Source organism: Amphiura filiformis, chromosome 11, assembly GCF_039555335.1.
Source record: "Amphiura filiformis chromosome 11, Afil_fr2py, whole genome shotgun sequence".
Lineage (NCBI taxonomy): Eukaryota > Metazoa > Echinodermata > Ophiuroidea > Amphilepidida > Amphiuridae > Amphiura > Amphiura filiformis.
In genome coordinates, this window is record NC_092638.1 from 32,678,132 (window position 1) to 32,692,244 (window position 14,113).

The following is a 14,113-nucleotide window of genomic DNA, read 5'->3' on the forward strand; positions in this document are numbered from 1 at the left end:
GTACTGTACGGAATAAAGCGTAGTATGAACACATCTGTCAATTGCCTTATATTGAGCATGTTATGCCTTGGGCCAAAATGAGGACAATAGTAGCCTAAAACTGGGCCAAAGGAAGTTGTACATTACATGTCCTGATACTGCCTGTTTTTTAATAACACTTGAATGATGACACATTACAGCAATAAACTATGATGAAACCCAATGTTTATTGAAATCCAGCAAGCCTCACTCACAACAGATCAAACAAAGTATATGTGTACATCCATATCAAAATGATGCACTTGTCGGCTGCTACATGTGTCTCTTTTTACATAATAGCTAGGATTGAATACCAGACTCATCATAAGTGGAGATCACTTCAAATCATTCCCAAGGTGCATGTTTTAGGAATCGAGGACACTCCTTGACTATTATATGTGACTTTGGAGATGATTTGAAGTGACCTCCACTTAAGATAAGTCTGGTATTTATTCCAAGCTAATTATGTGAAATGAGACACATGTAGCAGCCGACAAGTGCATCGTTTTGATATGGATGTACACATATGTGACACAATCTGGGCCATGGAGGCCAAAGCAGGCATTTTTGAAAATTAGTTACTGTAATTATTACCTTATATAAAAGGCTATCATATACTAAAAACACCGAAGGTCTAGCATACTTGGTTCTGACGTTTTTGGAACATCTATTCTCTTATGGGTTTACTGTTTTTTAACATATTTTTTCTTTTTATCTCAATTTCAAATTTGCCACCTTGGGTCCCCATGGACCAGATCGTGTCACTGATGATAGCATAATAAACAATAGTATTTTGTTCAATAAGATGAACAACCAGATATCAAGTCAATAAAAATATAATTACGGTATATTTGCATCAGGAAGGTATCGCCATTATAGGAAAGGCACTTTTTTGTTCAGAAACACTATGCTTCTTGCTCATATAAAACAAAATACAGGTTATCTCCTCAATGTGAGATAATTTTTCCTGCAATTCCAAACATCTTCTATTTGTCTTTGAAAAAAAACCTGACGGACTGACCCTGTCTTAAAGCCATAATGTACGATCTTATAATATGAAATTGGTTAATTTTTTTTCAAACTTGATTTTTTTTTTCATATTTGTAATGCTTACACATGTTGTCCCAACTTGCACCTAAATGGAATCAGCCAAATTTGTTGTCATTGTAAGTCAACAGAGCAAAGTTCGACATAAAGTCACAATTTTTGTGACTTTATTTCCTCCCATAGAACTGCATGTTAAATGGTCAAAATAACCAGTGGGGTTTCTTTCACTTTACCTTCAAAATGGACAGCAACCCTTCCTGACAGTTATTACTAATATTATTTCAACATTTTGAATGGAAATCGTACATTAGGCTGTGATCACATAGAAGTATACGGTATTCGCTACACGAAATACGCTCATTCGATCAGACTGAGTTCACATAGGAGTATACTATGTGAACTCAGCCTGATCGAATGAGCGTATTCAGATATAGCTAATACCGTGATACTTCTATGTGATCGCAGCCTTAAGGCTTTAAAAGTAGGGTAATACAAACTTTTTTAGGCCGTATGTCCTGCAATGGACTTAACTGTCCAGCAATAATTTGCTGTTCTGGCAGTAATTGAAAAACTTGTATCCCAAAGAAGAATACAACAATTAACTTCTTATAATACCATTTAAAATCCATACTCCCCTGTGGAAGATGCAGCGAGAGTATGAATTTCAAATGGAATGAAAAAATTAGGCAGCTCCATTTGAATTTCATACACCCACTGAGTAAGATTCAACCTTCCACAGAGGAAGGGTAAGTTGCAAATTGAGTTCTGATGTGCTAATCCCATATACCCCCCCCCCCCCCTGGAAGATATTTCCAAAATTTTCAACAGGGGGAATGTGAACTTAAAATGGAATACCCACTGTCTTATAGATTATACACTTTATTGCTGATTCATTCAAATATAATACAAATCATACATTATATGTACATGGATAAAATTTGCAAATACTGAATTTTTGTTCAATTAGTGAAAATTTACAATAATAATAAATACATATGCATTGATAAACATATGGTCACACACAGGTTTAGAGCCTAACAGCTGAAAATAGTCATTCCCAATTTATATAGATGGCCCTACATCATTTTGCAAAGATCTTGCACACTTCCCGATCTGGTGAAGTTTATGGCGTAAACATGAAGTCGAGTTCTGATTGGCTAATTGAATCATGTCATCATCACCATCTCAATAGTCAATCAATCTGCGTAGCATCGCGTAACACAAGTGTAATGGTACGCAATCGGTGAGCCAGTGTGGTAGATTTGTGCAAAATAGTGTAGTTTCGAGTGCATCCGTAAAAATCTGTATAACATAATGCTGGTTTCATACTTTCTGCCGCTTGCCGATTCATCATTCCGCTTGTACTTTTCTCTGCAAGCGGAGTGGCATGCTGCTGAGCAGCAGGGGCATGACTATGAAAGCCAATGTTGCCTGTTCTCATACATCACAGCGGCTCTGCTCCGAGTTGAATTCAACTCCTAGCAATCTGTCCCTTTGGGTAAAGCGGTGGAGTGATCGATATATTGGCTTTCCGCTGGTCATTGCTAGCGTTTTTGGTGCCGCTTGCCGATTCATCATTCCGCTTGTACTTTTCTGCAAGCGGAGTGGCATGCTGCTGAGCAGCAGGGGCATGACTATGAAAGCCAATGTTGCCTGTTCTCATACATCACAGCGGCTCTGCTCCCGAGTTGAATTCAACTCCTAGCAATCTGTCCCTTTGGGTAAAGCGGTGGAGTGATCGATATATTGGCTTTCCGCTGGTCATTGCTAGCGTTTTTGGTGCCGCTTGCCGATTCATCATTCCGCTTGTACTTTTCTGCAAGCGGAGTGGCATGCCGCTGAGCAGCAGGGGCATGACTATGAAAGCCAATGTTGCCTGTTCTCATACATCACAGCGGCTCTGCTCCCGAGTTGAATTCAACTCCTAGCAATCTGTCCCTTTGGGTAAAGTGGTGGAGTGATCGATATATTGGCTTTCCGCTGGTCATTGCTAGCGTTTTTGGTGCGATTGAGCAGTGAAGCAAAATCGTCGTCAGAGCGACAGGAAATATGAAGCCAGCATTAAAAGTCATGACTATTTCTGAAGTTGAAAATAGAATTTCAGGGAGTAGTGCAACAAGGCCCCATCTCCAATAGCTGCCAGGTGTCATATGTGTACAATCTAGAACGTAGAAATTGTCAAATGTCTATAGGGCAGCTATTGCAGATAGGATCTTCTTGTACTAACCCATTGCATTCAAAATACATTCACTTGACATCATATACCCTTGTTGATATAGAATTAGCCTTTTCGAAGTATGGCGCACACAGTAGAAGGGCAGTATTCAATCTGGGTAAAATCCGGCAAATTCAAAAGCCTTTACCCACTTTGTGCAGCACCATCCTATTGTGTCCTTCATATCTCGAAAAGGCTAGTAATAGACCTTTTATTTACAGTATTTACAATGAAGCAACTAGGGTAGTTTATGGCAGTTATATGCAATGACTGACGTCACTCTTTTGAGGAAGCCAAATTGACTAAGTAAACCTCCACCCCCCCCACCGCCATGTTACACATGGAGCCATATAGAGTCTGAATTCCCAAATCCAATTCTTATCCAAACAAAAATATTAATAAACAGTTCACAAACTTATTTTCATTTTAAAAATACCCAATGACAACTTGAATGACCTTTTCTTCACTTTAAAGCAATTTATACACAATTTTGATTTTTTTTTACACTTTTGCTGGACTCACTGAATAGGCCTTTAACATTTATAGAATTAGTTATGAGTTTATAGCAATATTTTACAAAATAAACAACAGTATTTATGATCAAATTCTCTTAAGGGGTATGAGTGTTTGGACAGTATTTTTTGTGGGACATGAGCAGTGGCGTAACTAGGGAATGCGCCACCCTTAGGGGGTGCCAAATTGGCCTAATCAACATTGATTCTGCGAAAAAATGTATATCTTCACTATGAAAAGTCAACATTTTAAATTGATTGTCGGCTTTTCATCCCAGCTACATATACTTTAGTACATATCATTAGATTTATAAAGTTTACTTCGAGGAATGTCATATATCGAAAAAAAATTTTAATATCAAATTTTAATAATTTGTCATAAAATTTGTATTATATTGCAAAATTCAAAAAAATTATTTGATATCAGAAGGACATCCTTCGTATTCAGAATGCAATATACTCTCAATATACTCTCCAAATGCTCATATCAGAGCCCTTAATTATTGTTGATAATTTAGTGGAGCAGAAAAGGCAGAACACACAATCTCTGATTGTCCTTAAAGGGACTTTCAGAGGTCCGTCGAGAAAAAAAAAAAAAAATCTGTAAAAATTTCTGAGGTCGCTTAAAAATGGTTGATAAATCTGGAGATAACCCTTTAATCATTTTCTTTCACAAATATCGATAAATATATGAAGGAAACTGTACGATTACGTCCATATTTGAGATCACGTCTCCCGTAAATTGAATTTGCATGGAATCCACTATGCCCGGGCAATGCGGGCATAAAGATGAAAATACAATGTATAGCTTATTCATTGTACGGATTAGTTACTACATTTGGTAAATATTCTAAAAGTGAAAAAAAAAATATGTGTACGGAATAATTTAGTTTGGATCTCTGAATGTATGTCTCTTTTAATGTTACACAAGTTTAATTGGAAAATAGATGTATTGGGCTGTTCCATTTGAAAACCGCACTCCCCTGTGGAAGATGTTAGAAATATATTCCACAGAGGGAGTATGAATTTCAAATGGAATCAACACATTAGGTAGCTCTATTTGAATTTCATACACTGCCAGGGAAGGAGGAGGATGAGTTTCAAATAGACCCGATTAATGTGCTAATTCTATTTGAAATTCATACTCCCCCTGTGGAAGATGTTTCCAAAATCTTCCACAGGGGTAGTGTAAAATGGATTAGCCCATACAGATTCACAGCTAAAATAGCAACTGACATTGTTTTAATTATTGTTCTGAAGACTGCTGCTGTTACTTTAAGTAACAACAGCAGAATACCATCTTGCATGAGCTTAGCATCTATATTTTCTAGAATACCACTTTGTTTATAGAATACCGCTTTAGCTTGTTCTTGAATCATAAAAGGTATAATGGCAGTATGTGTATTACTATCTGGAGCAACAAATTAACTTGTATAATAGAGTTTGTGATATGGTCTGACCATCGTGTGAGTGCAGGTATGTTATGTGCTTAGACAAACAATAGCTGCCTTTTGCATTATTAAAATTTACCAACTTCCTGTAAATCCTGTTAGCGATATTTTTTTTCGTACATCATTTTTGTAATTTTTTTTCTTCAATTTAACACTGAATACAGGAAAATTTACTGGAAAAAGTTTCTCTGAAAAATCAACTGATTTTAACATGTGAGTTGCAAAAATGATGTCGAAAAAATATCGCTTCCGGTTAATGAATGAAACACAATTTTATATCGAAGTACCAACTTGGAATGAATTATTGGTCACCAGCAAAAATGCAATAGAGCTAATCAGTATCTTATAATGTGCTGCATAAACAATGTATTTACATGAAGCAGCCATTTCACACATGTGGTGTGATCAAGCAAAATCAGTCTGAAGTCGGTCATATCCAATTTTCAGTTTCTTACTCACTGTCGTAGTGCAAGTTAGTAACCATTACTGCTCCAAGCCTGGGCTCATACACCTGTTCCGAATTTTGATATGCCATAGGCTTTGTGTTGTGATCATTTCGATCAGCGGTTCGTAACAAAGAAAGCGTGATCCAGTTGACCCAGCAACGGTCATATTCTAACGAGAACTACGACAGCGAATTGAATTGCAACAAGCATTTGCAAAGCTCCATTTTTCAGAAAACTCCATTGAAATTGTACAGCCAGTTCAAAAGATATGAGCAGTTAAAGAGTTTCAAAAACAATACGAAACAAAAGTTCCTTTGTTTGGCTATATCTTAAAATCAATATTTCCAACTTCTGACTGATTTTGCTTGATCACATCACATGTGTTGTTTTTGCATTATTACAATAACGCAGACAATAAATCATGTAATTTTTTTCCCAATCTGCAACATATTTTACCAAACTTGTACATCTGATGTACTAAATGGATGTCCATTCCTTTGACTCCCTCTTCCAGACCACGCTTCTGACGGCGCCCTCGGTGGTGGTGTTTGTTGTTTCCGAGGATGATGCGACTGTTTAAGACTCTGTGCCTGCTCACGTTTGTGTTTCTGATGCCCACCTTTTATGTTTGGTTCGAGCTCGTTCAGTCTTGTAAGCAGAAAGTGCTTGTCCCTCCCCTCCTGTTGTGTGGAACAAGAAATTACAAAATTGATTAATTTCAGACAAAAAATGTTAAGATTTTGTTACCTCATCACCAGCAGTGCTCCTTTTGCTTCCAAAACTCCTACCCAAGCAATCCTAAAAACACTTTGGTGCAGCAGCAGTTTTGCGTGTATAACCTACAAAAAGCGGCATAATTTTGCATATTTTATCAAGTGTCAATCACAACTATAGTCCATCAATGCAGTGACATCAGTATTTTGTCCCAGTAAATTTGTTCATATTTATGTGTACAGATGCACCACCATTGTTCGCGAGTCAATGTATGCAATCTTACACCCACTTGGGACACACTGGCTCATGAGACCCAAATGGACAAACTGCATCATATGATGGTTGAGTTACTGTAAGCCAGACACATAACCAAGACTTTTTTCAAGGGGCAAATTTTGGCCCAAGTACCAACTTGTTTTGTGTGTACAAATGAAATTCAACCAGTTTGAAAAACTAATAAGTGAGTTTTATATCAGTCAGATGCACCCTCTGCATCCCCTCCCATGGTTACGCCTTTGACGTAGGCGGATGGACCAGACCTTCTGAATGGACCGATCACAGTATGCTAGTATGACTGGCACTTAACATAATATGCAATAAAATTTCTACATCACTTGCACAATATGCAACCAACAATACAATTTGCTCTGCTCCACTTTGCAACATGTAATTTATTCATTTCCTTAGACCCCTAAAATCCCACACTTACCAATACATCAAAATTTATACTCTTTTATCTACCCAAAATAAACCAGATAAATAATTTTCCTTAAACCAAATCCCATTCTTAACAATTAGCTACTCTGCTCCACATTGCAACACATAATGTACAATCAACAATACAATTTGCTCTGCTCCACATTGCAACACATTACCTTATTACCTTATTCATTACCTTAGACTAAATTGCCACTCTTAAAAATAAACCAAAATTAAATAACATTTTCTCAACCTAAAATAGAATACATAAATAATTTTCCTTAGACCAAATCCCATTCTTAACAATTAGCTGCAAGTAAGCACCTACTCCCTATTCCAGAAAAATATAGCACTCATTTTTTGGAATTAAAAAAATATTATCAAGGTCTGCCAAATGAAATATAGCTCAATCCTAATCCTTTAGTTAGTCCTACCTTGCAATTAAAGAAAAAAATCACTATTTTACTAATTTCTTGAAAAAAAGAGCCAAAAACATGCATTTTCGGCATATTTTCTGACAATTGAGTCGCAAAAATCAAAGACTTAGAACAAGTCTAAGCATCTTGAGTATATGCCGAAATTTTGCTATAATTTTCACTTTTTTGTGTTTCTTTAATTAAATGATCAGTTATCAGAAACATTAGACTGCATTATAAACTGATATTAGTCTTGGTACAAGTCTTTGGGCTTGATTGTCACAGCATACTAAAAACACCCCAAAAACTTATATTTTTGGCTCTTATTTCCAAAAATTGACCAAATATTAAAATTTGACTTTTATTGCCAGTTAGAACTAACTAAAGGATTAGGATTTAGCTATGTTTCCTTCGGCAAAACAGGATAATATTTTTTTAATCCCAAAAAATTAGTTCTGTATTTTTCTGGAATAGGGAGTACTTTACTACCCATCCACACATTGACAGTTCCAACAAAAATAGTCTTTTTCATTTTCTTCCTGACTTAGAAATGCCATGTCAAGAGACCAGATCATTTACATTGCACAGTAGGCAAGTTACGATATATTTTAGTTGACAAGAAAATACATTACTTAGCAGAACATTAACCTTTTCGAGATATGACGTACACAATAGGAGGGCAGTTTTCAATAATGGGTAAAACCCGGCAAATTCAAAAGACTACCCATTTCGTGCAGCGCCATCCTATTAAGTTTGCCTTACCTTGAAAAGGCTAATGTAAATTTATGTAATTGGGTAATTTTCTGAATCACAACTACAGAAATTGGACATTGTCACAGAAAAAACTTCTACTAAAAGATGGACAGTAATTACATGTATTTGACAGATGGCAACAGTATAATGTCGACATGGCATTACATAATGACCTTTGACCTGTTTTTACATGGTTGGAACAAAATTTACTAATACAATTCAGCAACACTTTATTCCATATATTCTGCTATGCATTAACCCTAACCCTACCCGTGGTTTTTTGGTTATCAGAAGGGAAAGAAGGAGCGAAAAAGGAGAGAAGATGAAGAAGAAAGTCACTTGGCACCCGGGATTGAACCTCGGACCCTCGCATGCCACACAGAAGATCCCCAGCATGTAGCTACACAGGTGGCGTTGGCCCGCCAGCGATTCCCTGGGTATATATGACTTGGTCTGATTGCGTCATGAAGTCCCGTGGAATGCATGCACGCAGAGCGGTTTTAATAGTAGGCTTTAGTGAGTCCTAGTTGGGTTAGGGTTAAATCCATTTTTCTTACCACAGTTACCCTTTACAGGCCAAAGGTCAAGGGTTAAAAGTTGAGTCAAAAGTGTCTCATTTTTAGTACACAAAATTGTTTATGATAAGAGTGCACTAAATACAGTGTTTGTGTGTGATCATTACTGAGTAACTATAGAATACTATATCACCATAGATAAGGGAAAGAGGGAGAATAGGGTTAGGATTAATGGTGGTTAGGGTAAGATAATGGAGTTAATTCAGAATAAGTTAGAATATTTAAGGCAGGCATTCTCAAATGAACCCCACCGCCTGCCATTTGTGGCATGCGCACCGCTATTTGAGAATGCCTGATAGGACTAAATAATTAAGGTGAACAAGATGGTACAGTATTCTATAGTACGAAAGCGTATCTCTCCAGCAAGATCATTATGGGAATATCTTAGGATCATATAATAGTGTATGTTCTGATAATTATCAATATTGTATTTAGTACACCTGTTACCAAAATTAACCCCATGAGCACTACCGCCTTTCTTACAGTTTTCCAAATTTGTTGATTCTATGAAATAATCATCTGAATAACCAATCAAAATTGAGCTTTTAGATCTCTTAGGAATTTTAACCTTAATCCCTTCAGCATTACTGATCATTCTTATCATATCTCTGATTGGCTGAGTAGATAATGTAGCCCTGTTTGTAACCAATCAAAATAGTGTTTAGAGGTTGATATAACAGCAAGTAGTGCCCATGGGTAAATTCCATTTAAGCCATGTTGTTATCATATATTTGTTGCCTGTTTTCAAACCACTGTAAAACACCACAATTAGCGATAGCTGTATATCCTCCATATAAACCGGTATAGAGGAAAATAAAGGGTTCACAAGTTTCCCTATAAGACTTTCTTAAATAACTCAAATATGTTAACAAAATCAGAACATAATATTATTGGTTGCTTTCTAGTTTTATACACCTAGTCCAATTTACAATGTCACAGACAATGTGGTCAGTCACAACGGCTCATTATGTAAGAAAACATGCAATTTTGACAGCTGAACTTTGGTCCATTCATATGCCACAAAGCATGTGGTATACAAATATTAACTGTCTATGAGTGTGATGGTAGAAATATAATCACAAGGTGAAAGATGGATTGTTCCATTCCACAAGCAGGAACGGCGAGTGGAATGGAACAATACATCTTTCACCAGTGATTATATTTCACCATTACACTAATTTAAGACAGTTAATATTTGTTTTATATCACTCGTACATAAATTCTATTACTAAATACAATTTAAGGTAGGAAATACATTTTTTCAGTTTTGCCGTGGTATACTTCACATTTTGGGGTCCACCCTATAACTAAATCAGCAAGTCTTAGAGTCGGCGCACGGCTTGGCGCAGGCGCACTACGGCAAAGCACATGATGGTAAAAACTATCACACGGAGAGGCTGATGGTAAAAATTATAAATGGTGATCAACCAATGAACTGTCTAGAATTTATGTATGAGTGATATAAAATGTAATCTACATTGGGTGAGGCCTACTGCATTTGTTTGAAAATGGGATGGACCAACATGCAACATTCAAAATTGCATATTTTCTTACTTATTAGTTTTTCGTACACAATGAGCCATTGTGACCAAATGCAGCAATGTTTGCCATTTTAAATTGCACCAATTATGTCTTGAACAAAATGTACTACCAAAAACCTTTAAAATTGTACTACCAAAACCTTTAAAATTTTTATAAGTTATTTTAAAAAGTCTTAGGAGGAACTGGGAACTTTTGAACCCTTTGGTATATATGAAAGCAAGCTCACAATGACAACATAGCTCAAAAGGATTATAGCTACTTTCATTCCCACCGTGTTAACCAGTGGCGATTCTGTAACCTAAATATTTTGCTCTATTCTCAGAGATTTTTTAGCATGTTTTTCAACAATCATTCAACCATGTCCAATACCCACACACTTGAAGAGTCACATTAATTACGTAAACTTCAATTAAAAATCAAGTTTATCAGAAATCTATCTTTGATATGTCTAAATTTGAATGATTTTTAACAAATCTGATTTAAAACTTTCACAAACTAAATAACTTAATTTCAAAATTCACAGGAAATGGTTGATATTAAATTCATGTTTTTCTACTCGAGCTTCATCCAATTTGACCAAAACAGAGTGATGAAAGACCCTTAATTTTGATCATTTCAGCCCTGAAAGACCCCCTAATTGCTCATTCATCACATTTCTGGGTGTTTTTTTTTCAGCAAAGAAAGTGACAATGTGCTGCTCCAACAGACCCCCATTTTATATGATACACCATCAGCTCAAAGGCCCATCATTTCCAGTTCCTCAAGGAGCATACCCCCCCCCCCTCCACAATTTGATTGAACGCATACTAGAAACACACTAGAAACTCTCTTGAGAATAGCAGCATTGATTTCATGTTACCACCAGACATTAATCATATCATTACCCTCCTCTAAGTCAATTGTATTAAGCTGTGATAACAGAAATGTTTTATCACGTCCTTCCTGTCAATATAGAAATCAAGGTTAGCGAGAAATCAAACATCAATAAAGAAAACAAGTCACAATAAAGTGTAAAACTGGAATATGGATGTATGGATGTATCAAAAGAAAAGTTGGAGTGGTACTTTCCGAGTGAGAGGTGTTGTGACTAATTCATTTGGTATCATGAAGTTTTATATCAATTACTGTATTCGTTCCATTATTCGCCCAGGGCGCTTAACAAAATCATTTCGGGTGGGTGCTTGTTTTTTATATTTTTTAGGCCAACAAGACGTAAAAAAAGCATAAAAAATTCATCTATCATCATCAGTATGTCTGTATGTCATATGATTCAGACCATGCTTCAGATTTGCATGGGTAGTTAATAAACTAATATCAGTTTTGGGTGGGCGTTTATATAGGGACATGGATGGTTAAATGGAATAAATGCAGTACTAAAATACGCTTTTTGGAATAAATCAAAAGTATTTTACTGAATGTAAAAAGGTATGTGTAGCCACCTTTGTTTTACACATGTGCACCAATTTATAGTGTCACTCATCATTGCGTTCAGTCACAATGGTTCATATTGTAAAAAAAGAGGCCTTTTTTAAAAGTTACACCCGAGTCAATACTCAGGTTTTACTTAAAAAACACAAAAATAGGACTGGACCTACTGATATAAAATTGGATCGGTTGAGCCCATATTTATTGGTCGAGCTATGAGTTTTAAAATATTGGACGAGACGTTGTCGAGTCCAATATTTTAAAACTCATAGCGAGACCAATAAACAGGCATGAGAAATCTCCGCGTTTCCGCGATTTTCCGCGTTTTCAATGACCCAAATCCATGAGAATAACTGCTTCCGCGTTTTTCAAGTATTAGGTAAATCGCGGAAATCCCCGTCTGAATTGTACATGTTTTACTCGCAATAAACGACTGGAATCGAATATTAGCAAAAGTAGTCTCACCATCAGACTCTTGATGACGCTAAAGATTAACATATCGTGCACTTGGGCTACCCACAAGCTTGGGGATGAGGCTATATAGCAAAAGACCTTTGACCCGACGATAGTAAACTTTTTTAAAGATGGTTTCGTGTCATGAATTTCGTCTGTAAAAAGATGCGATCGGGTGAATAAAATCCAAACAATCGTGTCCGAAAGCGAAATATTTGAACTAAAAAACATTACCAAAGAGTTAGTATGGCGTCGAGGGATTGTGATTTCCTAGAAAGGGCACTTCTGCAAGCAAGCTAGCTATTCAAGAAGATCGAAAAGACCCACTGGTGAAGAACTTATGGCGGTGGGAATGGCTGGATCATACACACAGTGCAACCGGGCAGAAGTTGTCGCATTGCATAAGATTGATCAAGAAACCTGGTTTTGCTTTCTGCATTGTTTGTTATAAGGAGATCAAATACGCAATGAGGGGACGCGTGGCTCTAGTTGACCACGCATGCACGTGGGAAATGATAGCCACAAGAAGATATTGAAGATGAGGAAGAGTAACACTGACTGTTCTTCCAGGTATTAAAGCTTAAAACTCTTGTCATTTTTTGTATCTTCATGCACTGATGCATGCATGTCATTCATTGTATTGTTGAATTTGTTGACTATCATTTAGGAGGCACATACCTCATTTCGTTTCTCACATGGTTGTGCCAAAGTCTAGGGTTGATTTAAGTTGGGGTTATATAGGCCAAAGGGTATGTAGGGGTCAAAGGTCAAAAATAATCGAATTTTAATTGTGCATCACATATCCAAGAATCGGCTTCATCGGTCATGTTGTTAAGTAAATATGGCCAATTTAAGATGGCCGCCCCGCATGTAAAAGTATAGGCAGTTGAAATTTCAAATCGCTGTATCATCCAAACGCATAACACATTTTTTTATGTATACATTTGCTATGCCAATTAAAACCAAACTTGGTAACAATGATCAGTGGATGGGGGACTACGGCTGAGGTGAAGGGTCTTGAGGTCAAAGGTCATCTAGGGGTCAAATTAGGTGAGGTCACAAAGTGAGGGTAAGTATTTGATTTTCACTCACATTGTACTAAAAAGTGCTATTTTTTCATTCAAATTAAACATTTTGTCTTCATTTATGTGTCTTTTTTTCCTGTAAAATTGCTCTCCTGAGAGGGCCTCAATAGGGTTTTTACAGTGTAGAAGCCCTCTGGCTTCAAGGGGCTCCGCCCATCGCCCCCGCCGGGGCTTCGCGCCTGGACCCCACCAAGGGCCCTGAAGCGGGCCCCTGGACCCCCCGCCGTGAGGGGCGATAATCCGGTCGCCATTTTTCCTCTTTTTTTAGAATTCCTCACTCTCATGCCTGAATAAATATTGGGCGTAAAGCATCCAATTTTATCATTATTATGTTTTGGATCCAATATTATCACAACTTGGATCCATCAAAACATAATAATGTATTATATTGGAGTTACCTCCTATAGACTGAGATGCAACTTTTAAAATGGTCTCTTGTTTTACATAATGAACTGTTGTGACCCGGGGGGGTCACTCCCATTGTGGCCTGTACACCATCCGCGATAATAAAAATGTGTAAAAAGGGAAGTTTTTCGTGGGTAGGCACCATATGCGCGTATTGTGTTTAGGATCAAAAACATTGAAAAAGGGTAGCAAAATTGCAATTGCTAATACACGGAAATGAAATTTTGGGTATAAAATTTGATGCAAGGAATAAAATCCCTGTTTAGGGTGTGAAAACAGGCACATGTTACCTGTTTAGGGTATCGTTTTAGCCAAGGGTTAAATCCTTGTTTAGGGTGCTTTTCAAAAGTTGATTAT

General features: G+C 36.9%; 1 protein-coding gene across 1 annotated transcript in view; it reads right to left on the reverse strand.

The window, feature by feature from the left end:
• Positions 1-1,516: 1,516 nt before the first annotated feature.
• The window catches only part of LOC140164134 (transmembrane channel-like protein 7), a 57,868-nt gene continuing 45,271 nt past the window's right edge, over positions 1,517-14,113 (reverse strand). Inside the window, exon 17 of the mRNA XM_072187378.1 lies at positions 1,517-6,369. Within this exon, the coding sequence (XP_072043479.1) occupies positions 6,142-6,369 (228 nt within the window). The 3' untranslated portion in view covers positions 1,517-6,141. The remainder of the gene's footprint in view (positions 6,370-14,113) is intronic.